This window comes from Lampetra planeri, chromosome 52 (genome assembly GCF_965212315.1).
Source record: "Lampetra planeri chromosome 52, kcLamPlan1.2.h2, whole genome shotgun sequence".
NCBI classification, from domain to species: Eukaryota; Metazoa; Chordata; class Hyperoartia; order Petromyzontiformes; family Petromyzontidae; genus Lampetra; species Lampetra planeri.
Genome location: NC_136158.1, coordinates 6,390,195 through 6,416,680, shown reverse-complemented (window position 1 = coordinate 6,416,680; position 26,486 = coordinate 6,390,195). Strand labels below are relative to the sequence as shown.

The following is a 26,486-nucleotide window of genomic DNA, read 5'->3' as shown; positions in this document are numbered from 1 at the left end:
CAGCCAACGTCAATTGACCGTGGACAATTAGACCCAAGCCGACACATAACATATAAAATAATGTTTAAAAATATAGATTTTAATTTTTTATGATAGAATATAGTATTGTCATCAGTATGACATAAGTATACCAAGTTTGCAGTCGATACCACATTGGGAAGTGGGTAAAAATGTAGTGACTTAAGATATTACGATAACAACAGTGAGTTAAATAAAAGCGAGTATTAAAAAGCTTCAGGCCGCGCGTCTTATAATCCGGAATGCATCTGACCAGACCTGTAGTCCTCTTCTGGCTGCGTCTTATAATCCGGCAATGACGTGATTTGTTGCGCGTCTCATGGTCCGCAATGTGACGAGAGATGTGCAAAACTTCATTCGGTGCGCGTCTTATAATCCGGTAGGGATGTGCGAGACCGGATTTAAATAATTTTGCGGAAACCGAACACGAGTGTGTGGGGGGTGCGTCTTACTTTCCGGTGTGATGGGGGGCGGGTGCGTCTTACTTTCCGGTGTGGCGGGAGGGGTTGTGCGTCTTACTTTCCGGCGCGTGTGGGGGGGGTGTGTCTTACTTTCCGGCGTGGGGGGGAGGGGGGGGTGCGTCTTACTTTCCGGTGCGGGGGGTGGGGTGCGTCTTACTTTCCGGTGTGAGGGAGGGGGAGGTGCGTCTTATAATCGGGACAGCAGCGGCGGGTGGGCCACTGCTTCTGCCCTCCTCCTCGTCCCCAGCTCCTCCCCCCGCGGGTCGCGGTGGCGACGGGGCGGAGACGCAGTGGGAGGGGGCGGAGTTTCAGTTTAATTTACAGTACTCTTAGTTTTTTAGTTAAAGTCACGTAGGTAAAAAATTGAAATTAAAATGATTAAACATAAAATAATAAAAATCACGACGTTTCAGAGGCAACACAAGTCTCCGTCATCAGGTGGGACCGTCACAGCCAGATTTGCTGTATCAAGTGCTTCAAATCTCGAATTCATTTACAGTGTTTGGTAATAGCCCTGTGAGCCATTCGGCTAGATTTGAAGCTTTCGTGACTGCAAGGATTCATATTCTTAGTTTTTTTCGGTAAAGTCACGTAGGTAAAAAAAATAAAATTAATAAAAGTAAAATAAAATAAAAATCACGACGTTTCGGAGGCAACACAAGCTTCCGTCTTCAGGTGGAACCGTCACAGCACGATAGCTGTATCAAGTGAGAGAAATTCCAAGAACACAGTATATATACTGGTCGAGGGTGGGAGGAGCCAAGGTAGGCCCTGGATATTATTTTTGTGAGGTTCGGTGCGGCTGAAGCACGCTGTTAGAAATGGGCCTTTGTTGTGTAAACTAGGTGCAGCTGATGTAAAGGTGCGTGTAAAAGGGCCATTCGGCTCTTGAATTGGGAGGGGGCGGAGACGCAGGGGGAGGGGGCGGGGGAGGGGCGGGGGAGGGGGGGATGGGGGAGGGGATGGGGGAGGGGGCGAGGGAGGGGGGAAGGGGAGGGGGCGGTGACCGAGCGGGGCCAGAAATAGCGACGGCGGAGGGGGCGGCGTGGATTGTATCCGCGAGACGCGGGTAGAGGAGGAGTGAGAAGCAGCAGCAGCATCGCCATCACCGCCATCACCGCCATCACCGCCACCATGAAGATCTTCGTCTTGATGTGCGTCGCCATCGCGGCAGCGGCGGCGAGCGGGGAGCGGCGAGGTGAGAGGCGCGACGTCCCCCCCCCTCCACCTCGTCTCCACTCGCCCCCCAGCCCTCATCTCCACTAATCTCTCTCATCTCCCATCTCGGCCCCCCCACCATCACCACCTCGTCTCCACGCCTCGCTCTCGTCTCCTCCTCATCATCAGTCGCTCACCTCGCGGGGTGGACATCAACACAATCCACACAACCAGCACCACCATCACCCAACAACAACAACAACCCCCACCGTTAGTTCGCCTTGAACCACAACAACAGCCCCGCCACGACACAATGAGTTGTAACATCACGGGAGCTCCCCTCCTCCACCTCCCTCCACCTTCCCCCTCGTATCACGACAAAGCTCGCCCGCAGTAGCCTCCACAGAGCCCCGGGGGCAGAGAGCGGGCAGCGCGTCCCGTCGTGAAGGCCCCGAGGGCGGCACACGAGGAACGTGACACACACCCTGACACACACCCTGACACACGCACACACTCTGACACACACGCACACACTCTGACACACACGCACACACTCTGACACACACACCCTGACACACACACACTGACCCTGACACACACACACTCTGACACACACACACACCTCACACACACTGACCCTGACACACACACTGACCCTGACACACACACTGACCCTGACACACACACTGACCCTGACACACACACACACACCCTGACACACACACACACACCCTGACACACACACACACACACCCTGACACACACACACACACCCTGACACACACACACACACCCTGACACACACACCCTGACACACACACACACACACCCTGACACACACACACACACCCTGACACACACACACACACCCTGACACACACACACACACCCTGACACACACACACACACCCTGACACACACACACACACCCTGACACACACACCCTGACACACACACCCTGACACACACACCCTGACACACACACCCTGACACACACACCCTGACACACACACCCTGACACACACACCCTGACACACACACCCTGACACACACACCCTGACACACACACACACACACACACTGACACACACACACACACACACCCTGACACACACACACACACACACACCCTGACACACACACACACACACACACCCTGACACACACACACACACACACCCTGACACACACACACACACACACCCTGACACACACACACCCTGACACACACACACACACACACCCTGACACACACACACCCTGACACACACACACACACACACCCTGACACACACACACACACACACCCTGACACACACACACACACACCCTGACACACACACACTGACACACACACACACACTGACACACACCCTGACACACACAGACACAAAGATACCCCGGTATAGCCTGTAACAGACTGTAGGGGCAAGTGCTGTTAGCGAGCACCTACGAAAGCCGGCACGGCACACGAAAGGTTGGGTGGTCCACACCACGCCCGGCCGCCTTTGTCTCCCCAGTGGCGATGTTTACACACCGCACCAGGCACTGGAGTTGAGGCAGAGTCCTGCCTAGGGAGAGGCCCAGCACCGGGCTCGGGTACAGGTGGGGTGGCTTATTTTTGTTTAAATTGGAACTCTGCGCTAACTGCTGCGCCACGGCTCCCCGCCGTAATAACTTATCGCACAGGAGCACAACGACGGCATCTCTTGTCAACAACAACAACAACAGCGGCGGTGGTGGTATCATTGAACACATCAGCACCGTAGTGAATGTAGTAGCAGCAAGCCGGGCAAGCCCGAGCCAGTGGAGCGGGTGCAGTAGGGCACGTGTTGTGGCCTTGGAGGTGCACGTAGCCTGGCACGAGCGCCGTGCTGACGTGGCGATTGTTGTGGTGGTGGTGAAGTCGAGGGCTACCCCCATCGTAGTTCTCCCCGCAATCCCGGCCGCTTGTTCCACAAGAAGAGCCGAGCTCCGGAGTGAGTAAAACATTTTTAGATATCATGGGTGATGGTGGTGGTGTACAATGGGCAATAATAACCATTGCTAATTGAATTTCTATTTAAAGCTTTCGTGACTGCAGGGATTGATATTCTTGGTTCTATCGATAAGGCACGTAGAAGGGAAATAATGAATTAATACAAATATAAAACAATAAAATTCTCACGACGTTTCGTTTGCAACACAAGCAATCATCATCAGGTGTGAAATCCACAACAAAAAAATGGCTTGCTATGGATTTCACACCTGATGATGATTGCTTGTGTTGCAATCGAAACGTCGTGAGAATGTTTTTATTTTTATTATTTTATTATTATTTCCCTTGTACGTGACTTTACCGAAAGAACCAAGAATACAATACAATTCCTAATTGGTTTATTTTGTTTTGTTTAACGAATGCAATGACACGCCACTTCTCACAGTCAAAACAATCGGATTTAAAACGAAACTGGTGTGACTGTCGTCACGTTTGGGGCCGTCCATAAATGACGTCACGCAACTGGGGAGGGGGGGTCAGACATTTGTGACGATGTGTGACGAAATATAGACAACACGTTCTAGTTAATTAAATAGACTTTTTAATGAATGTTTTCTCCTACAACATCAGTGCAGCGCCACATTAAATACGCACTACAATGACAATAGTTTAAAGCGATTTGAAGCATGTTTTATATTTTTTTTGGGGGGGGGACAGAGCTTTGTGACGTCATATTTGAGGGGGGGTCTGACTTTTTGTGACGCCGTGCAACGAAGGGGGGGGGGGGTCAAAAATCGTCCAAAATCGCGTGACGTCATTTATGGACGGCCCCTTTGTCGGGCCGGGCCGGTTCCCCCAGACGTGTCGAACATGACTGGGGCACTTGCTGGGGACACGGTGAGGACGTAGCTGCATTATGACCCCCCTTCGTTGGGTTAGAGCAAGTGGGTCTTTACGTCTACTGCAGACTTTCACCCTCTTTGGTTCTTAATTAAATATAGATAATGTTCAATCTCGATTTGAAGCTTTCGTGACTGCAGGAATCCATACTCTTTGGTTCTTTCGGTAAAGTCACGTAGTTATAAAATAAAATAAATCACGACGTTTTGGGCGCAACACAAGTGGTCGTCATCAGGCGAAACGTCGTGATTTGTTATATTTTTTATTTTATTTCTAACTACGTTTCATTTCAGTTTCATTTATTTGGTATAGCCCTGTGAGCCATTCGGTTCTTGAATCGGGTGCAACCGCAACAAACAAAACAAAAACATGAACAAGAAAACATCTTAAAGTGACTATGCGCAAACAGAAAAATCCAGGAAAAACTGCAAAGTCTTCCGAAAAAAAGCACCGTACACCAACGCTGTGAAAAAAATCCCAGTGGGATGCAAGTCAAACAACAACCACAAGACAACTTAGATTAAAGCCATCATTCTAACTCGTACTACAACAAACAAACATGGCCAAACCAAAAAACTTTTCGAAATCGCCAAAATAAAGCCATAAGCAATGTAACGTGACTTTACCGAAAGAACCAAAGAGTTTATATAATGTTAATAAGTACATAGGGGTTTGATGAAACAAAGTGGTTACTTAACGTGCCCGTGTGATTTAATTTGTGTTTTCGATTATGCACCTTCTAAAGAAAATCTGGGCATCTCTTGCTCCCCCAGAAAGGGCATCTCGCATCCCCTAGTCAAGAGCCGCTGGCTGAGAGAATCATAGTGCAGCTTTCATCTTCTTGGTTCTTTCGGTAAAGTCACGTAGAAGGGAAATAATAAAAATAAAACATTATAAAATACAATTCTCACGACGTTTCGGCCACAACGAAAGCAGCCGTCCTCGGGTGAAGAACAGGTCTGTTGGAAAGACAGTGTCTGAATGGCTCATTCAGACGCTGCAGTCACGAAAGCTTTCGATCGAAATTTGCAGCTTTCATGTTTAACAAAAAATGATTCGCCAATATATAACTGCACGATCTAACCAAAGAGAAACTCTATAACATGAGAGATATTTACAGTTATTTTTTTTCACGAGCACAGTTTAAATCCACAACCCGGGATAATCGGCTCACACGGGCAGGCTCTGTGTAATAACAACAACACGAACACAAGCTGCCCCCCAACTTAAGTCACCGTGTCAACTTGAGGACCCGAGCCCTCGCCTTTGCGGTATTGATGGCCGCAATGTTTTTAATCGTTGCCATGATCTGTGGCTTCACCTCCGCTGCCTCGGTTGTCCCACCGGGCCAGCGGTTGGGCTGCCGTCAACTTAGCCACCGGTCGATCTTCTACTTCTAGATTTGAAGTTTCGTGACTGCAAGGATCCATAACTCTTTGGTTTTTTCGGTAAAGTCACGTAGGTGAAAACAAAATGTAATTAAATTAAAACAACTAAATTCAATCGCGACGTTTCATACGCTACAATAATGTTTGCTGGAGCAGTCACACCTGATGACGGATGCTTGTGTTGCTTCCGAAACGTTGTGATTTAATTTTATTTTATTTTCACCTACGTGATTTTTACCGAAAAAACCAAAGAGTATGGGTCATCATCTGCTGCTGATGTAGATACAGAGAGACAACAACTTTACAATCACACATTCAGGATGGGCAAGCCAGCAGATGGCCGCGTCAGCAGCAACAGTAGCGGAGTGTATTGCCGTGATGATGTCTTATTCTTCTTCGTATTTGTGGATCGGGCATCATTGCGTATGTTCTGGATGATCCACCGCTCGATTTGTGTTTATCGGTGGCAACGATTCGGCGAACTTCAATCGCACCTTTTGCCACATATCTGGCAGATCGAAATAAAATCCGGCGGACATCAAGCCAGCAGATAACCACGTCAGGAGTAGCAGAATATATCGCTGTGATGTCTTCTTCGTATTTGCGGATCGGGCATTGGTTATGGTCTGTTCTGTATGACCACAGTCGCACTCGCGCCGGTGATCCGCCGCTCGTCTTGTGTTTATCGGTGGCTACGATTCTGTGAGCTTTCACCTTTTGCCGTAGATATCTGGCAGGTTGGAATGAAATCCGGAGTACGTGAACGGGATGTTATGCCAAGGCCGTTCTGTACATTTCCATGTAGCTGATTTTAAAAGTAGAATGGCAGATGCGTTGAGAGATGATGATAAGCTTTTGGGCAGCTTCAGACAATCGGGGCCTACGGGTGATTGGTTGGTGGTGGTGGTGACATCATCTTGAAATATGTGACTGTGTCGAAATACTGTCAAGGTGTGACACACATGTTGTGGCACGGACACGTCCGGTGTGGCACGGTGCGTCTGGTGTGGCCGGCACGGCACATCCGGCGTGGTATGGCACGGCCAGCGTGACACGGTCACTCCTGCTGGGGTTTGTGACGGAGGTAATTGTAATGCCCCCACCACCAGCAGCTTATGACAGGGACAATAACAGTTACGTCATTTGTTTATCCAGGAAGCCTTGCAGAGCCGTATGAATCCTAATCGCATAGTAACTTGTGGTGTTATGCGTTTCAGAAGTGGCCCACACACCGGGATTTTTTGGCCTGGTCATGTTTGTATTACAGCGTTGTTGAGTATTCGCTGGCTCGCCTGAGGGGGGGTTCCACTTTTGACAAATTACGAACGGTGATGCTGCTTGCTGTTGCTGCGTTGACGGACAAACAACGCCAAAAACTGAACACGTTAGTCCAGTCGCACTGTGGCCTTGCAGGGGAAAAATATATATACTGATCAAAGTTCATTTATTAGGTATAGCCCTGTGAGCCATTCGGCTCTTAAATCGGGTGCAACCGCAACAAACGAAAAACAAAAACATGAACAAGAAAACATCTTAAAGTGACTGTGCAAACAGAAAATCCAAGAAAAGACAACAAAGTATTGCAGAAAAATCTACGTACACTGATAGTCCCCAAGTTACGATGGTCCGACTTACCATATTTCGATCTTATGATGGCGATAGCGATGCGACAAAATGATAAAATATTTTAAATTTCGCACTGCAGGCAAACGCAGCCTGCCGTACGAGGTACGATACTGTACGTTGGGATGCTGCCGGGATGGACGCATCTCCCGCCTTTCTAGTAAATTGCAGTATAGGTAGGCTAAGAATTTACCTTGTTTTTTACTTTACATTTTACTGTGCAATACAGTATTGTAATTAATAAATACATACAGCATCTAGTTTATACAGTACGGTACTGTAAATTGCTCTGTTTTGCTAAATTATCACCATTAAGACTCCTGGGTAGGCTAGGCCATCTTCGACTTACGATATTTTTTTTGACTTACGATGGGGTCGTCGTAACGCATCTCCATCGTAAGTAGAGGACTACCTGTACCTTCTTCATAGCACGTAGAGGCCAGAGAGAGAGAGTGGATAATAGTTTTACCATAGATTGCGCTCCACACCAAGGGGGGCCCTGTGAACAGTATTTTGATAACGTGGCTAACATTTGTACCATCTGCTCCCCTGCAGATGGCCATGGTGGCAGAGCCGGACGAGACGTGGGTTGGTTTCACGGTTGTTTTTGCGCGTCTGACCCCCATCTTCATGGCCAAGGCCGAGAAACCAGCCCGAGTTGCCACCACGGTTCGATGGACAATGAATTCGAGCCCCATGTGCTGCTCGCACGTGCGTTTTAAGAGTGGAGCGGTGGCACAGTGGTTCGCACACACTGCGGCCATGAACCCACGGCTCGCGTCAATAGCGAGCAACATCTGAACCGGATAGAGCACGCGCACCCCCCACCCGACTCCTGGCCAGTGACCAATGTGGTGAAGTATAGTCACATGACCTCCATTCTCACCCGACATGCCGTGGGGAGGCTTTCATCCAGCAGTGGATTACCAATGGGCTGTGTCGGTGTTATTAGTGGAATGCAGGTCTCTAGAGTGGTGACGTGGCCGACTTGCTCAGGTAAGACAGTGGTCCTTCAGCCGTGACACGCTTGAGCAAGCAGAAGCTGCCTCTTAGACTCGTTGACGTCCCATGTGGGTTGTTCATTGACTGGGCGGTTGGTGTGGGTGGTGTACCCTCGAGATGGGTGGTTCTTATTAACCTGGGGTGCACGCACCACCCGGGCCTTTCTGGGGGTGCGAGACCATGGCCAGATTTGTTTAGAAGGTAAATCATTGAAAAAACAAATTACGCACGGTCACGTAAGTTACGACTACTTTGCATAATCAAATCTATGTATTGATTAACATAACATTTTTTTACGATGCAGAACCAAAGGGGTGCAAGGCTGCGGTAAAGGTTAAGAACCACTGGTTTGGACTGTGGCGTGGCTGAGCGGTTAGCACACGACGCCACATGGACCCAGTGACCAGAGTTAGATTCCCAGCCACGGTGGCGAGCGATATCGGGAGCGGTCCTGCCCTCCCGCTTCCAATTCACCAAACCACACTGACGAGCGTGGTGAAGTATGGTCATAGCGCCCGCCCGGCCCGTGACGGACACTGTGTGGGGAGCATTTAATCCAGTAGTAGACTGAGCATGGCTGGAGTTCGTTATTATGATTTAGTGCTGTGCTGCCGATGTAGGCGTGGGGCAGCAGCCCGTGATGTTATGTTGAGGTGGTCCCTGAGACGTGATGATGGCCTCGGGAGTGGCGAGTCGTTGTGATGATGGCCTCCTCCGTGTCTGTGAATCGGAGAGACGTGGGAGTCGCTCTCTACGTCCACCGCGGGTCTGTGATGGGTGGGCGAGTTTGTACATCTCCTATTTGTGCATCATCAGTTTCAGGTGTCCGCATCTGCTGCCATTTTTCGTTCAGTGGTTGCGGGCATTAAGGGGGGTGGGGAGCGGTGGCGCAGTGGTTAGCGCCGCTGCGCTACGAACCCGGCAGAGACCCGAGTTTTGATTCTCGCTCTTGTCCACCAATACGCAGTGACAATGATCTGAACCGGTCCTGGGCCTCCCCTAGGTCGACTTGGCCTGAAATGAGTACCTGGTGGGGTGTGTAAAAACATCGCGACTCGGGAGACAAAGGCGGCCGGGCGTGGTGCTGGCCATCCACCCCCTCGCGTGCCGTTCCGGCCTTCATAGGTGCTACTCGCTAACAGCACTTGCCCCCAACAGTCTGTTAAGGCTACACGGGAGATCTTTGTCTTTGTGGCCCCAAAGTGCTCCCAGAGCAGAAAAATCCGAGCCCGGGGATTCTACCGACTTGGTGAGGTCATTTCTCCACGGGCGCACCATCTTCGGAGTTGGTGAGGTCGTTTCTCCACGGGTGTGCGTTTGCCCTGGGGTGCATCGACTGTACCGTGGTTGGTGAGCTCGGCAAGCGTGGTGGTGTTTGTTTGAAGGTTTTGCGTACGAGAGGGAGAGAAGAATCTGGAAAAACCAGAACGTGGCCGGGGTGCGGTAACAACGGGCTGGAGTCAGGCCGGTTAGACCGCGTCTCGGGGGTGTGGTGACAATGTTTACTACTGTACGGCGTTTCGCAACGCAGCCGTGGTGTTTACGGAGGTTTTGTATTTGCCCGACGCTCTGAAGTAAACGTTTTAAGAACTCACCTTTTGGCCGTTGGGAAACGCGCCAGATGACTCCGCAAAGCGGTTGCCAATATAGACACATATATTACATGTGTCTATATTGGCTGTGTTTACATACCTGTGTGTAGCAGTTTAGGGGGCTAAACAGGCGCAGCACGGGCTAGAGCGGAGATGGAGTGACGTGGTTCAGGAGGATGTGGAGCTGAGTGGACTTACCGATGACTGGTACCAGCGGTGTCAAAAACGGCCTATGTGGAGGAGGCTCGTGAAGGACGTTACTGGGCAGTTGGAGGCAGGTGCCCTCCAACAACAACAGAAGGCGGAGGAGCGATGCTCACAACAACGAGCGGAGCGCCGGGTGGTAAAGCACAGCAAGTTGGCACAGTAGGGGGCACAGGTGGTGCATCGGCCAGTTATCTCAGGCTGTCGATCCGTGGCACCTGCTGGGTCTACCCCGTGAACTCCTGCCAGTGGGCGTTTGACACTTCACGTGGCCTCAAGGTGCACATGGCCTGGCACAAGCGTCGTGGTGACATCACCGCCACTTCGTGGCGAATGGCAGTTGTGTGTAGCGGTTAGCGCGCTGCGCTACAAACCTGGCGTCCCGAGTTAGATGTCCGCTCGCAGCCAACGCCAGTGACGATTATATTATCTGAATCGGTCCTGGGCCTCCCCTAGGTCGACTGGGCTTCAAATGAATTCCTGGTGCGGTGTGACCACACACCTCCTCATGTGCCGTTCCGGCCATCCATAGGTGCTACTCTAACGACATTTGCCCCCAACAGTCTGTTAAGGCTAAACGGGGGATCTTTGTCTATATACCTATGTCTATATACAGGGACTCCTACTTACGAACATTCGACTTACGGACGTTTAGACATACGAACAAACCTGTCGGTATGTCATGTAGATGCCACATGAAGAACCAGTGGCATCTACATCTGCAGAACATGAAGAACCAGTGGCATTTACATCTACAGGAGATCATACAACTTTTGAAGCCATTCCCCATGTTCCGTGTACACATATTCCAAAGTACAACACTTTGGAATTTACATAAGTAAAGTGACTTACGAACGCAGACCTGGAACCCAACTCGTTCGTAAGTAGAAGAGTCCCTGTGCCGAAGCTCGTGCCCTGCCTTCGCGATCACAGCCTTGCGCCCTACAAATGATAGCGTTGAAACCAAATGTGCCAAATGATACATCGCGTGACGGTTTATTCCCATGCTTGTGGTGTGTGTACTGATAGTCCCCGAGTTACGATGGTCCGACTTACGATATTTCGTTCTTACGATGGCGATAGCGATACAACAAAATTGTAAAATATTTGAAATTTCGCGCGGAGGCCAAACGCAGCAGCGTACGACGGAGTTAAGTTAGGATTGTTTCCTGAAAAAACTTTCTATTAAATTGCAGTTCATAATAGGTAGGCTAAGCATTTTCCTTGTTTTTTTACTTTACATTTGACTGCAATACAGTATTGTAATTAATTAATGCATACAGTATATAGTTTATACAGTACGGTACTATAAATTGCTCTGTTTTGCTAAATTATCACCATTCTGTAAGACTCCTGGGTAGGCTAGGCCATCTTCGACGTACGATATTTTTGACTTACGATGGCGTCGTCGTAACGCATCTCCATCGTAAGTAAGAGGACTACCTGTATTAACGAATGTATATTTATTGGACTTCTTTCGCACCGCACGTAGCCAACTGTTGCTGGTCGGAGGAGTGGTGTGATGTAAGCTATGGGGGGGGGGGGGGTGAGGCTCACCTTAGCGCCAATGAATGCTGGGAAACTCCTCAAAGGAAGAAGCGGTGGCGGCGGTAATGCCCGTGTTTGTGCGGTGTGAAGCGGAAAGCTGCTGCCATCTCGAGTGCGCGTTCTCCCCGAGTAATAACACTTTTTTGTTATCTGAAATAAATATTCTGCCAGTCGGGAAATCGAACATTTTGTTCCGAACCGGCAAAGGTTTGTTGGGGGGGGGGGGGTTAGGCGCCTACAATGGCCAAGGACAAAATTGTGGGAAAATCTTAATGATACCCAGAACATACCGAATAACTTTTGTTGAAGTGGTTTTTGAAAGAGGAAAAATAAGATTGTGTTTGGTTGAGGATGCGAACTTGGATGCGGGGAAACATTGTTCGTGCAGAGCGGGAACAGCACGTGCGAGACAAGGGGTTGCGGCCCTTCAATTGCTTTGTGGTGTTATTAATTTACCACTAATGCTAGCGAAAGGGGGCCTCCATTGGAGGGAGCGGCGACCAGTGTGTTTTGGTCTACTCTTCCAGGCCGAGCCACGCGTTTTGGATCGAGGTGGGAGTACCCACCCAGACTTTTACCACACGCCACCTACCTATTAGCTGACTGCGATTCACCTGCTGGGTGGACAGAGGCAGGGTGCGGGAGGTGGGGACGTGGGGTGGGAGTAAGAAACTTGCACCGCTGTTTCAACTGCTGCGCCAGGAGATGGAATTCAACCTGCGACCTCTTGGTTGCAAGTCCAGTGCGTTGCTGACCTAAGCTCCTATCGTGGCTGCTCCATTATTAATATTATTGTTGGCCAAGTGAATTGATGGAATTTTTGTTAACTTTAAAATTCTCTACTTTTTAGTTTTACTTATATTATACGAATGCTTTTACACGTGAAGTTTACACGGTTAGAGCACCGGATTACACTAAAGAAAACAATAATTACACTAATACATATGCATGTCGATTGTCATATGAGTGGATGTTGTTTAAGCCCCTTGTGTCATACTCAGCTAAATGGGTTCGGGTGCGGCAATCGTCTCCTTTCACAGTTCCCGAGCTGTGCCTGGCGCCGCCGGAGGTGGGCTTGTGCCGGGCGCTGATCCCCAAGTGGTACTACGACGCGGCCGCCTCCGAGTGCAGGTCCTTCAGCTACGGCGGCTGCGGAGGCAACGACAACAAGTTCTCCACGCAGCTGGAGTGCGAGGAACGGTGCCTCACCGACGCTGGTGAGGGGGGGGGGGCGCTCGTCGTAGCGATTTTTGTTTTGTTATTTTTTATATAAAACTCACGGCAACAAAACCGGGGCGCGCCGTTCGCCGACAGCACCCGTGGCCCCGAGGGTCAAACGTGCGGCACGTTAATCGGTGACATTTCGGAAACGCTGCCCCCCCCCCTCTTTCGTTGGCGGAGGGGAGAAGAATAAGAAGGGCCCGTTGCCCGAAACATCGGCCCTATAGGACATCTGCCGGGCAGGGGGGGGGGGGTAGTCGACGGAAGTCGGCTGCTCATGTGTGGGGTTGCTTGCTTGGACGGATCATTGCGTCGCCGAACCATGTGACGGGTTGTGGCAACTTTGGGGAGGACTTCATTCAGCAGTGGACTGACCGTGGCGGGATGATGTTGATGATGATGATGAGCGATGTGGGTAATTGGGGTCAGTGTGAAACAAACAGAGTTGGGTGGGGGGGGGAGGTTGGGGTTGGCTAATGAGAACCCCCCCAGGACCTGCAAGGCCTCCTCCGTCCTTAGTGGAATAACAGAACAGCTCTGCCTAGACACAACAACATCGGTGGGCGACTTCACTGACTTATCCTGCCCTCTTTCGTTTGGTCGCTTGCCCCTGGTTCAGTTTTTGTTTCCTGCTTTTTATTCATTGCGTATGGGGATCCTAGGATGGAATGCGCATTATACATTTTAATTATTAATTGGAAGGTCGTGAGGAGTTCAAATCCTGGTTGGGTTGGTTGACTCAGCCCATCGTCATCATTTTCACCCCCAGGCTCTACTTAAAATGGGGGTACCACTTTTTGAATTAAGTCAACATTGGTTGCTCTCTATAGACTTTCCCCTCCCCCCCCCCCCCCCCAAATTTTTTCGACCATTTGCCGTGCAGGGCCGTGAACGGAAGGTCAGGACTCGTGGCTCATCTGAGCAGCAGGGAAATCGCTGACGTTGAGGAGCACGCGAGACGCGTCTGCCCCCGCTGTAGTAGCGTCCCTCCCCCCCGCCGTCCCGTTCCACTGCAGGACGTAAATTGGCGAGTGGTGTCGACGTCGCTGCTCTAGTCTGGCGTAATTAGTATAATTACGTTGTAAATGTCCTTTACTGTCGCAAGCAGCTGTTGTATCCCGGCAGCGATGCAGAAATGGGTGGCGACGAGTTATGATCGGGGAGGTTGAGGCTCATCGGAGATGATTGGGGTGTGCGATACAATGCAATTTGGATTTATATAGCGACATCTAAATGCAAACTGCATCCTTGCCAACGCGCTGTATGGACGGGAGCGGTGGGCACGGTTTTATTGGTTACGGGAGCATTCGGTCGTATGCAGAGAGGAAAACGGGAAGGCCTTGAGCCTAGACTTGGAACGGGTGGCGCAGGGATGTTATGATAATGTAAGTTGAGGTTATTGTTCACAAACGTCCTAAAATTTGATAAAAAAATAAGAATAGGTTTACCCTTTCTGGCAATAAAACAGGAGGGTGTTAAGATGTTAAAACATCACCTTTTGCGAGGAATCAAGTCTGCATTAACCACACGTACTTGTGGCAAAGCATGAAAACAAACATGCTCTGATAATTTCCGCATTTTCTTTGGCACTGATTGGCCTACACCAGAGAGTGACGGTTTATGGCCTAGTCTCACCGGTGTTAGACCGCAGAATGCCAAAAGGCGAACAGCACAAAGGCAGTGCACATATCGGAACGCTTATAGCCCGGATCGAGCAAGTATATTTCTAGGAAATCTTTTTAGCCAGTATCCAAAATGATGAAAGCAAGATTGTCCTGTTGTCAGGGTTTTTTTTAACGAAAGCGCTGGACGAAAATGAGTGCGTTCTCAGGCAAGTGCAACGGTGTGACAGTAACAACCCCTCTGTATACACTAGGCTTCCGCGGGTGCTCAAGGCGAGCGGTGAACATTGCAGTCTCCAGATTTGAAGCTTTCGTGACTGCAAGGATTCATATTCTTGGGTTTTTTCGGTAAAGTCACGTAGGTAAAAAATTTAAATTAATATAAAATAAAATAAATTAATAAAATAAAATTAATATAAAATAAAATAAAAATCACAACGTTTGGGGGCAACACAAGCCTCCGTCTTTAGGTGGAACCGTCACAGCACGCTCGCTGTATCAAGTAAATGAGAAATTCCAAGAGATCCGACCCCGTATATATACTGGTTGAGGGGGGAGGAGCCAGGGCAGGCCCATGGATAGGAGTTTTTTTATTATTATGGTAAGGTTGGTGCGGCTGAAGCTACGGCTAGTCTACATAACAAAGGACTGAGCCTTTGTTATGTAGACTGGCTGAGAGGGGGGGTGCCAGAGTTGTTAAAGTGCGGCTGCTGCTAATGGGACCGAGCCCCTGCCATGTAGATGACTTTACCGAAAAACCCAAGAATATTGCAGTCTCCGTTGTACTGATGAGTCCCGCTGGCCGAGGACACAACTGGTCTGCGGTTGTCTCGCCGTTGTGTTGCCTGCTGTCTTGGAAGGGACGATAGGGGGCGGCCCCATTTTCAAGTCTTTTTTTTTTAGTCTGTGACTATAAACAAATAAAACGTTGACACGTCCAGCGCTCTGTGGAGCTGCTGGTCTGGACAAGGCTGAGAGCATCATTGTACGTGTGGCGTGGTGGCCACTTGGCATGCGCCCCATGCAAGGCGCGTGGACTAGCGTTGTGGCTTGCTGCTGTTTGCGAGCAGCAGCAGCGGCACACCTTTACCCACCCACTCATGGAGGCCCTGGTACTGATTCAGATAATCGTCATCGGTGTTGGTCGTGAGCGGGAGTTGAACTCAGGCCGCCGGATTTGTAGTGCAGGGTGCTGACTGCTACACGACCTCTCAATAGAATTCTGGAAGAAGGCTTACCCACTCACCCATCCACTCGCCCATTTGCCTACCCACTCACCGACACCTTTGCGTGTTGTTAAATCCATTTGTTTTCTAGCCTATGCGCACCGCGTGTCCCCCTGTTCATGATGGATTATCTCATCATTTACACAAACTGTTGGAGTTGAATCGCTGCAGCCAAACAAAGCCGAGGGGAGAAGCTGCCTTCCAGCATTCAATTGATAAAGGGTTGTACGTATTATTATTATCACGCCACGCTAAAAATATTATACAGATAACTGTAGACTGACAAGTCTGCCAAGACTAATAGGAGTATTTGCACTTTGCTTCAAGATGGTAGGCAGGGCCACACGATTGCCCGTGGGTGTTTCGTGTTGTCGCGACGAGGAACCCTGGTTTTGTTTGGTTCCGTGTGCGAGGATTTGTTTTTAATTTTGCATCGTTTTTGTCTTCCAGGTGAGAATAACATCACCCAGGAAGCAAGGATGGAAGGTCCAACAGGTAATGACGCTCAACAACAACAATAAAAGCAATAATGTGAACTGGTCTCGCGCTGCTGCTGCCACCCGGTATTCGCTCCCGTAGAGAAGAAACAACTCGGGTGCGAAAAGCAGCCACGCGATCAACCTGCATCAGGCAATTGGGCAAGTTCTGTGGTCCCCTAAATATTAAGGTGTTTTCAACCAATTGAGTTTTTTTGTATATATATATGCGTGAAGAATCGGAAGTTCTCCGAGAAAAACCTACCCGTGCGATGGGGAAACGCTTGGTCCCATATGGACGGACCCTTTTATTCTTGCTGCCTTCGCCTGGCGAGCCAGGGTGCAGGCACCTCTTTGACGCTCGCGACAAGGGAGTTTTGCAACCACATTTACGGAGCAAATCCACCAACCCTCGCTGCTCGTCTCCACAGCGCTGGATCACAGGCAGCCAGTCGCGTTCGTTATCATCTCCCCGAAAATGTAAAGCCACCCTTAATGCTTGCATTTCCTACGCGTGGAAAAGGGGCGGTCCTGCGTAGCTTGTTCATCGCCAAGGTGCACAAAACACCGCATCGTTTGTGGCCAGAGCAGACACGTCAAATTAAACCACGCTTTAGCAGGCGGTTCTCGGAGGGGCAGGGGGGGTAGTGCACGTGCCGGCACCGCTGAGGTCGTGGGTTCGAATCCAGGTTTCATCCGCCGCCCATGATTAAATCACATTCTCAAGTGATTCGGTGGTCTTGGCCTGGTTACCAGTGGCTTCCCAACGTTCAACTTGGTGTTCTGTACTTAATTTCGCTCATTCAAGGACTGAAAACAAGTATCGATTTGCCTGTCCAATAAATGTGGCTGTCTGTTCGCGGGGCCGATAGGAAAAGTGCTGCCTGCTGCTGTGTAGACCGAAGGTCACTTGAAGAAGGAAACTTGATGGTAGCTCTACGAGACCCGCTGTTGTGTGGGGGGCAGCGCCTGATTAAGCTAGTGTGGGGCCTGTAACATATGTTATAAAGGTGCTCTAAATAAAAAAACACATAAATATTAAAATAAAAATTTTTACTTGCATAGTAAAGTAATTGTATGTTTTCGTTTGCTATACAGCCAGATAATACTACAAATCGCTAACCTTAAACACCCAGTCGTTCATAAAAGTTGAAGGCAGTATAGTACTATAGTAATAGAGCAAGTACAGAATGACTGAACCACAAATGATAGCTTTAAAGCATTTAGCGCCGGGCCCTTGAGTGCGGCGCCCATAGCATATGTAGCTACTTTTGCTACTAGGATAATCTAGCACTGGTGGGGGGGGGCACCACAGTGATTCACTGCAAGCCCCGATTATCGGGGTCTCAAGGGGAGCCGGATGTTTTTTAGTGGGGGGGGGGGGGGGGGGGTGGGTGAGGGTGGCGGCGATTGCCCCCATCGCCGGACGATGGCCCGGGCCACCGTCTCTGACGGTGCGGTGCGTGTGTGGGCCGCTGTGCAAAGACGACACGTGCACGGCGCCCATGGTCGAGGGCCCTTGCATGGCCGCCTTCCTGCGGTGGTTCTACGATGCGGAGAGCCGGGCTTGCCGAGAGTTCACGTACGGAGGCTGCCATGGCAACAAGAACAACTTTGAGAGCAGCGCGGAATGCATGAAGGCCTGTTCCACCGGTACGCTTGGCGCTCGCTCTACGCTCGCTCCTCCACGCTATTGGGGCGCCTCGGCATCGTTGGCTCGTTGCTGGTGCCTTACACCAATCGCGCACCACTGCTGGTCGGAAGGGCCTCCGCCAAAGCTGATTTCGAAATGGTATTTTGGCCAATTTTTCCCACGTTGACCGGACACAGGAGGTGGGACTACGCACACTTTGACTCGCTGCACGCGACCTGCCGATCAGATTAACCGCGGTCATGCCCGTTCATACGCCACTGGGCTGGTGGATTAAAGAAACTTGGTCACCGTTGTTTGGGCCACCGCGCTGGGGCACGGAATTGAACCGGAGGAAATCGTGGTTGTGAAGTTGGGGTACCCCAACTTCACAACCATGGCAGCTTGCAACTCTCCCACGGGTGCGTGCAGGACCGTGTTCTCTGAATTGTGGGACGTGCCCCGAACTTTTGGTTCGATGCCAAAATAAAAAAAACAGTTTTGTCGTGGCCAGCTGTTTTGTCGCAGGTGACGCGGCCTCGTTTATGGTGTAAAGCTCGATAATCGGCACGATCGCACACCGCAGACTGCTCGAGCGCGCGACGAGCGAAAGCCCCCACCCCCATGTGAACGACGGGCAGGACTAGCGGCGTAGGCCGGAAAGGCCACAGACTTCAAACGAGCGACCGCGGCTTCGCCTTGTCGGCTCGTGTCGACCAGTCGGCAGAGTGGGTGGGTGGAGGGGGGTGAATGATTTGGGACCGTCATGCGGGCAATCTGTGGGGGGCAGGGGTAACAACAATTGTAGAAACGAGCTGGAAGGGATTTTCTGAACGTGTCCCGTTTTGAAGTTGATTTCACGCGCTACGTGAAGAAAGGGCCATTGCCCCACCATACATTTATTACACCTACATTTTTGCACCACTGCCAAGCGTAGCTGCATCGCCCAGGCAGAGTTTGTTTACCTCTACACTATGGCGTTGTAGTGTAGTGGGTAGCGTCTCTTCAGCTCTTGAGCAACGAGACCAATGGTTCGAATCCGACTTTACACTGTGCTCAATTAATGTGTACCATGGTTGTTTTTGCTCTGATTTCGGGTCTGATTATTTGTTGTACTGGGTTTTCATGTTTTCGCTTTTTGTCATTTTGATGACTTGAGTTCAGTCACTCTTGGAAACGAGAGTAGGGCACCGCAGGGGTGAAATGTCATGTCCCTCGCCTGGTATGTAGGAGGTTGTGGATTTAATCCCGACTGACGCCTGCTGTATATTTGGAGTTTTCGTCTCTCTCCCCATGGTCACGTGATTTTTATTTCTTCACCGGGTCCTCCTTTTTTTCCGCCTACAATATGTTAGAATCGGCGTCGCACGTTTAGAATATTTGGCCGCTATAAATTTCCACGTGATTAGCCGCTTAGTTGATAGCCAGGTCGCTTCTGATAAAAGAGCTACTTCGCTCAGTGGGGCCTTACCTGGTGAAGTAAAAAATAGTTTAAATCTTGACTTAAAGCTTTCGTAACTGCAGGAATTCATATTCTTTGGGTCTTTCGGTAAAGTTACGACTGCTTGTGTTGCGATCGAAACGTCGTAGTTTTTTGTTATTTTCTTTGAACCTATCTACGTGACTTTACCGAAAGACCCAAAGAATAGGAATAAAAATAGTTTCGTTTTTAATCTTGAACTTCTGACCTAGTGAAAGCAAAATCGATAGACCCGAGACGTGGTGTTGTAACCGTTGCTGCTGCCCGTGTGTGTGCGCGCGTTGCGTGCGTGCAGATCGTGCCGTCAAGAGCCAGAGGATGCCCATTCAGTTTGAGCAACCACTGCAAGGTACCGGAACGCAGCCTTAATTTTTTGTTCTCTCTCTCTACGTTTTCGTAATTCGCGTTTTATGCAAGTAGGCTTGGCGATACAAAACTGTGCGCAGAATAGTATCAGGGTGCAGCTGCTGCCATTTCTCACTTGCGTCGACGGATCGAGCTCGGGTCGTGTACGGCGGCAGACGGCAACTACTGCAGCAGTAGCAACACCAATCTACAGCGCTAGACTAGTCATCCACAGCGCTAGACTAGTCATCCACAGCGCTAGACTAGTCATCCACAGCGCTAGACTAGTCATCCACAGCGCTGGACTAGTCATCTACAGCGCTAGACTAGTCATCCACAGCGCTAGACTCGTAATCCACAGCGCTAGACTAGTAATCTACGGCGTGTCTCCACTGGGACTGGAGAGCCTGATTCTCCAACTTGGCGTCCGCCGTCAATCTCGGAGGCCCTGTGCCGTGCCGGAGTGACGATCGTACTCGGGCACGGGGGACTCCCAAGAACGAAGAGGTTTTTTTTTGCCGATGCAAAAGTCAAAGACGCGGGCGACGACGCGCCTGACGGGGTCGCGTTCAGTTCAAGCTCGAGTGTTATTTGTGTAGCGAGGTGGCAACCAGGTCAGGGCAGGATGAGAGTCTCATTCGTGGGAGTGAACTCTTCGTTGCTCTGGTGCGTGCGTGCGTGGGTGCCGTGGGTGGGTGTCGTGCGGTGTGAGCAGGCGTGTGTACCGCTCCGCCGTTCGTGGGCCCGTGCCGTGCCTCGCTGCGACGGTGGTTCTACAGCCCGGACGACGCCACCTGCAAGGAGTTCATCTACGGCGGCTGCCATGCCAACGGAAACAACTTCGAGAGCCAGCAGGATTGCGCGGCCGTCTGCTCCGCGCCCGCTGGAGGTAACCGGTCCCTTCATCCGTGTCCATACGTAGAGCGACGGGGGTGGGTGGCGGCAGTACAGCGGTGACTCTCGCGCCTCGCGGCAACAAGAGCCAAAGTTTGTTTTCTCCCTCACTGTTCTGTCTGCATGTGTTCCATCCGAGGCTCTCCAGGCTTTCCTCCCCAGAGCTAAATAGAACAAAAATCGCAGTGTAACCCAGTCGGGGGGGCGGGTAACAAACATCTTAGCCTCTGCCTACGTCGCCCGTGTTGGCGCCATCCCAGCGGTCGACGCGCTTGCGTTTGTGGCCGCCCCAGGGCCGTATTATCCAACAGGCCACAGGAGGCACTGTGCCTCAGGCCTACGAAAACTAAAGGGGCTTACGAAAACTAATTTTGACGATGTTATTTTTGTTGAATGTTACCGATGAAAATGAATGTTACCCCTTTTAAAGCTGCCTTCATCCGATATGATAATCATAGTAAGAAAAAGTTGAAGACATTTTTGCTTATAAATCTGACTATTTGCAGCACAAAGCACGCTCCCGATTGAATTAGGGCACAGACTAAATAATGAATGTATCGGTCACAACATCTGTCCAGCGGCTGGACGAAGTACCGCGTCAGAAACAAGCAGAGTGACGGTGGCGGTAGTACCATGGGGCAGCAGTAGCAACTGTACAAAGTTATCACCTGAAGGCCTACGGAACAGAAATGCCTAGGGACTGCAAGAACATTAATCCGGCCCTGGCCCGCCCGGCTCGCTCGCCGCCTTGGAGGCGTCTCGTGGAGGTCAGTCCAGCACAACCCATGGTGGGGGGGGGTGGGTCCCCTCTCTCGAGCTGACCCACAGCACTGAGAGCTGGCGGGTCAACAACAAAACAATACAAAAACGGGATGACACGCACACATACACTCGGTAACGGCGACCTTTACTGCGCAAAACTTGGCAGAGTCTCGAGATCCTGTGATGCTTTTCTGGGAGAGAAAATGGTAGAAACAAGAATAACCGCACGGGCTTCTGTGAGTTCACCGCCGGATCGTCAAGGGTGTTTGTCCCCTCCCACCCCACTGGTTTGAAGGCACTGAGCGGGCTACCTCGGTGGCTACGGGAGATGCTTTCTCCCTCGCCTGGTATACAAGAGGTCTTGGGTTCGATCCCAACCATTACGCCTGCTGTATATTTAGAGTTTGCGTGTTTATTTCCCCGTGGTCGTGTGGATTTTTCTCCAACATCCTCCGGTTTTTCCCCCTCCACGTTTAGAATCGGCTTCACGCTTTTAGGGTATTTAGCTGCTATAAGTTTACACACGAGGACGATGATCCACTTCGTTGAGCTATCATTTGTGGCCAGGTCGCTTCTTAAACTGAGAAATAGCTTCATAGCTCAGTGGACCTTACCTGGTAAAACAATTAAATTAAATATAAGAAGTATGGCACTCTGCTGCCCCACAGCGTGAACCCGGCCGACGGCAGCCGCCCATAGACTCCGCCTGGAGGCCGTGGAGTGCGGTAGAGGAGCTCCGACAGCCCCATCCAGAAGCCGTGCTGTTGACCCGATGTGACCGTGTGCAGGTGATGTTACGGTCGGCGGTGGTGTTGGGGGAGTGGGGCGCGTGTTGTGGTGTTTGTGTCGATTTGATTTTGAGAATCGTCCCATCTTGTGTTTTGCAGAAAACCAGCCCCACGAGGAACGTCAGAACGACTTGTTCGTGCACGGTGAGGTCAAGAGCTCCTCCGGTCCTCTCTCGCGTCGTCCAGCGGAGCGGTTCCCGCGTGCAGTATAGTCCGAGCCCCCTCTCGGTACACCCATGGGGTGCCAGGTGCCGAGCCGCCAGCGCCGAGGCACTGCGCTCGACTCCCGGCAGCCGCTCGCAGTGAAAGCGTTCTCGGATGCCGCGGGGTGGTGGCCACAGGCCGGCCGCCAGTGACTTGCGCTACCACCCCCACCGTACGCGGCCTGCCGCTCGCCTCCCTGTGCTGGTTGCATACGTTTACACTGCCGTGTTGGGCGGATCTAGGCACAGGAATTTAATAAACTTCAAACCGGCAACGCCTCCGCATTGCGAGTCTCGCATAGCGAGACCATCGGCCCCACTGTGGCAGCGTCTCCCCCTTACTCGAGTTTCGTTGCTTGATGTTTAGGGGGAGGGGGTGGGGCGGTGAAGCGGCCCGACGGTCACGCACTTCGCCGCCCGTTGCGGACGTTTTGTCGTGGATGATCTCCAGCGTGCCCTCCTGGCTGTGCCTATTAACCACAAAGCGCGATGCGCGCCGTCTGCTTCACGGTGGACGTTCAACATCCCCGGGCATAACTAGAAATAAACTAAATTAAACAACGGTTTTATTAGCAACTTTGTTTAACTCGCGGTCGAGAAGTACGTCAATGGCGCCTGAGACACGCGGCGCCTTCTTTTTGTACGAACCGATTCCACAGTTTAGGGACTACGGCGTTTTTGACGTACACAAAAATATATCATTAATAAGCCGTCCATACAAAAATTTTAAATGCTTGAAAGGAGGCAATTAATTGAATTGATGCCGATTTCTATACAGGCATGTATTGTCACCGGATCGGAATACGTGTGCAAAATTTGGAATAGATTGGACAACAGGAAGTAGACTAACTTTTGATTACAAGATTTGACCACGACAAACACGAGGGAAGTTAAATAAAACCGTTGAAAAAGGGAGGGGGGGGGGTTAGGCCTTCGTGTGCTGGCATCGCGGACCAAATTTGACAACTGACGGTGTGCATTGATAAAATTGTGATTGCGCAGAGCGACATCGCCCCCCCCCCCCCACTACTGTGACGCCACCGCAGGCCGCGTCTGTACCACACAGCAGCACCCCCACCACGTGACGATCGCCCTGCACTATCGGGAGTACGAAACGAATATAAAATGCCAAACACGCCGTACGTGTCCGCTTTCACCGTTGCGCGTGTGTGTTGACTCCTGGCACTTGTTTGTCCAGGATGTTTATGTTGTGCGTCATCGCTTTAAGATGTTCTCTGTTCATATTTTGTTTGTTGCGGTTGCACCCGACTCAAGAGCCGCATGGCTCACAGGGCTATACCTAATAAATGAAACTTGAACTTGTGCGGTCTCCCGGTGCTTCCCCACGACAGTGCTGGGCGTGCTGGTCGCTGTGCTGGCCTCGCTCATGGTGCTCGTGCTGCTCTTCCTGTGGATGCAACGCCTCCGCCAGCGGCAGACTCACCTCCCCGAGGTGTTCACGGTGGTGCGGCCCAACAACCCCAAGCAGGACGACACCGAGTACCTGATCCCCAACATCGCCTCCTGAGCGTGGTGCTGGTGGTGGCGGGTGGCGGCATCTCTCGTCAGCCACTCGACCGGCATCGCACCGTGGCGCTCTCCCCCTCTAAAGCCGGGACCGCCCTTCCGGTTCACGTGGAACCCCCCCCCCCCTCCACCAGTCACCATTTACTTAACCAAAAGAAACCCATCGCATCATTCTATTTGGTTATATTGTGCACTTTATTTTGGGTAAATTGGTTAAGCTTGGAAAAGACTGGAATTAGAGAAACCCTGCTATAAAACGCGCGTGTTGTTCTGAACGAGCTTGAGGTTCCCCTCCCCTCCCCCCCCCCCACCTGTGCACAGCCCCCAATGGTAACAGAATCAGAATCTACATACTGGAGGAATCCGATGAGCTATAAAGCTCTTTTTCACAATGTCCAGTAGAGCGCAGGGTGCGAATAACCCCAGCCGCTGGGCGCTTCTCCCCTCGTGCCTTCTCACCGAACACCACTATACCCGTCGCTCTATCCTGGCACATCCAGCGAGTTTTGTTACGGAACGGTAATTAATGAATATCAAGTCGTTTCGTTTTCAATGTTGATTGTGGCCTATACTGCTATATCTAAACTGTTGATTTTTAATTGATTGAATTTTCACGGACAAACCTTTCTCATTTGTGGTATAATTGCAATAATATATTTAGCTTATTTGGTACAAGGGACTTATTGTTTTGGTATTGAAGTTGATCCTAATGCACACCAAGATGGGTAAAATCAGGTCTGTACGCGTCGCGTTTAAAATGATGCTGGAAAGATTTTTGCACGAAAATGCTTTTTCTGGATACCACCAGGAGATGTTTGTAATGTCTTTCGCGCCGCGCTGCGTTTTCGCGTTGTGCCATGTGCCATTCGGCACGACATCCGACGTTTCGCTCCCGTGAGCTTGGGAGCTCCTTCAGGAACTGGAATTCGGAAAACTTCGGGACATCCGACCGAACGGCACGCAAGCCGCCGCGGTGCAATCCGAAAGAAAACCGGCACAAGCGGAATGTCCGGCACGTTTTAAAATGCGACTTACTCGCTAGCAATCACTGGTGTAGAAGAGGTGTGTTGAGGTATCGTTGTCGTTGCCCTTTAAGCAATGCATATCGATGCTCATTTTTAAAGCTTTTTGTAGAACCTTTATTGATGTTTTGGACCAAGGGCCTACATCTTGTTTTGTATGTTTTCTAAGCGTATTTGGCAAGGGGGGAGAGCACGAGAGAGAGGACAATGAATGTTATTGTTAAATTGAATTAAAACTTTCTGTTGGGTATCGAATAAGGATTTTATTAGCTGTCTTGGGTCGAGTATTTTCTACTTTCTTGTGCGTCAAATGTTTAATAAAATTGGAATTAAAATGGGAAAATGTGTGCCCGAGGCTGTGATCCATCCACTGCTGGATAAAGGCCTTCCCAAGATGCTGCCGTCTAACAATCTTGCGCTGCAATGATCCATCTCGCTCCCTGAATACGCACTCATTTAATCGCTCCATCTCATTGGCGGATGTCCTCTCGAACACGTTCCTTTCCTTGCCCGCCACTCCATTCTTATCCTTGAAGGGGCCATCGCCCCTTTAACACGAACCTTATCATTTAAACTACGGTATACTAAATAAGATTGAAAGATATTGTCGAAAATTAAACCTATAGGAAGAATCAAGCGGCAACGAATACGATGGCATACGAAAGCCTGTGCACTTGAAATGAATCGGAATCTGTTCTGGGCCTCCGACGTGGGCACATCATGCCCAGATGAACGTGTGGCAGCAGGGATTCAACGCCTGCGATGGAGAGGCACGGCGAAGAGGCTGGGTGCAGATGGTCCTCTCGAGTTGTGTGCCTGGGTGTAACAGGAACGGTGTTGCCTACTCAGCGGTTTTAACAACGCGTCACTGAATCTTCGACGTCCACTGAGCGAATCGGACTGCGCGTTGTAGTATTATGGTAGATATGCACTGCAGTGTTAACCAGGGCGGCCCACCAGAGTCCAGCTGCGAAACTCTAATAACAAGTGGTCCAGGTGTCGCCTCCACTTTTAGCCCTTTCCCATTCTGATGACGTACGTCATCAGTTTTTCCTTCCAATTCGGGCGAGTGGCACAGTTTGGTGCCCAGCTGCCATAGAGTGTGGGTGTCGCTCCAGTTCTCTGCGGTGAGTACGATGTCCTTTTATTAAACGCCGCTGTTTTTAAAAACAGCGGCGTTTAATAACATTAACGCTAAACACGCGTCCCGAGATTCGGCGGCGAACGGGGCTCTATTTTGCAAACTTGCCGATTGCAATTATAAATACTGCAACACGTAACACTTTGAGTCGTGTTACGTTTGCACTGGCGGAATGAGTGAATTTAACGTCCACGAGGTAACGCAACGTCAAATTTAGATTTAAAGCTTTTGTGACTGCAGGGATTCATCTTCTTGGTTCTTTCGGTAAAGTCATCAC

The 26,486-nt window shown here is 50.5% G+C and overlaps 1 protein-coding gene across 2 annotated transcripts; it reads left to right on the top strand.

The window, feature by feature from the left end:
• The first annotated feature begins 1,506 nt into the window (after window positions 1-1,506).
• Window positions 1,507-25,411, top strand: LOC144734714 (carboxypeptidase inhibitor SmCI-like). Of its 2 annotated transcripts, XM_078617043.1 has the most exons (8): window positions 1,530-1,677; window positions 12,913-13,089; window positions 16,392-16,436; window positions 17,903-18,070; window positions 19,823-19,876; window positions 20,588-20,761; window positions 22,416-22,460; window positions 23,872-25,411. In XM_078617043.1, exons 1-8 carry the CDS (start codon window positions 1,614-1,616, stop codon window positions 24,045-24,047), a joined length of 903 nt encoding a protein of 300 aa, XP_078473169.1. In that variant the 5' UTR covers window positions 1,530-1,613; the 3' UTR covers window positions 24,048-25,411. The 2 variants fall into 2 exon arrangements, with proteins under 2 accessions (XP_078473168.1, XP_078473169.1); XM_078617042.1 differs by lacking the exon at window positions 17,903-18,070 and having other exon boundaries at window positions 1,507-1,677.
• The last annotated feature ends 1,075 nt before the right edge of the window (window positions 25,412-26,486 follow it).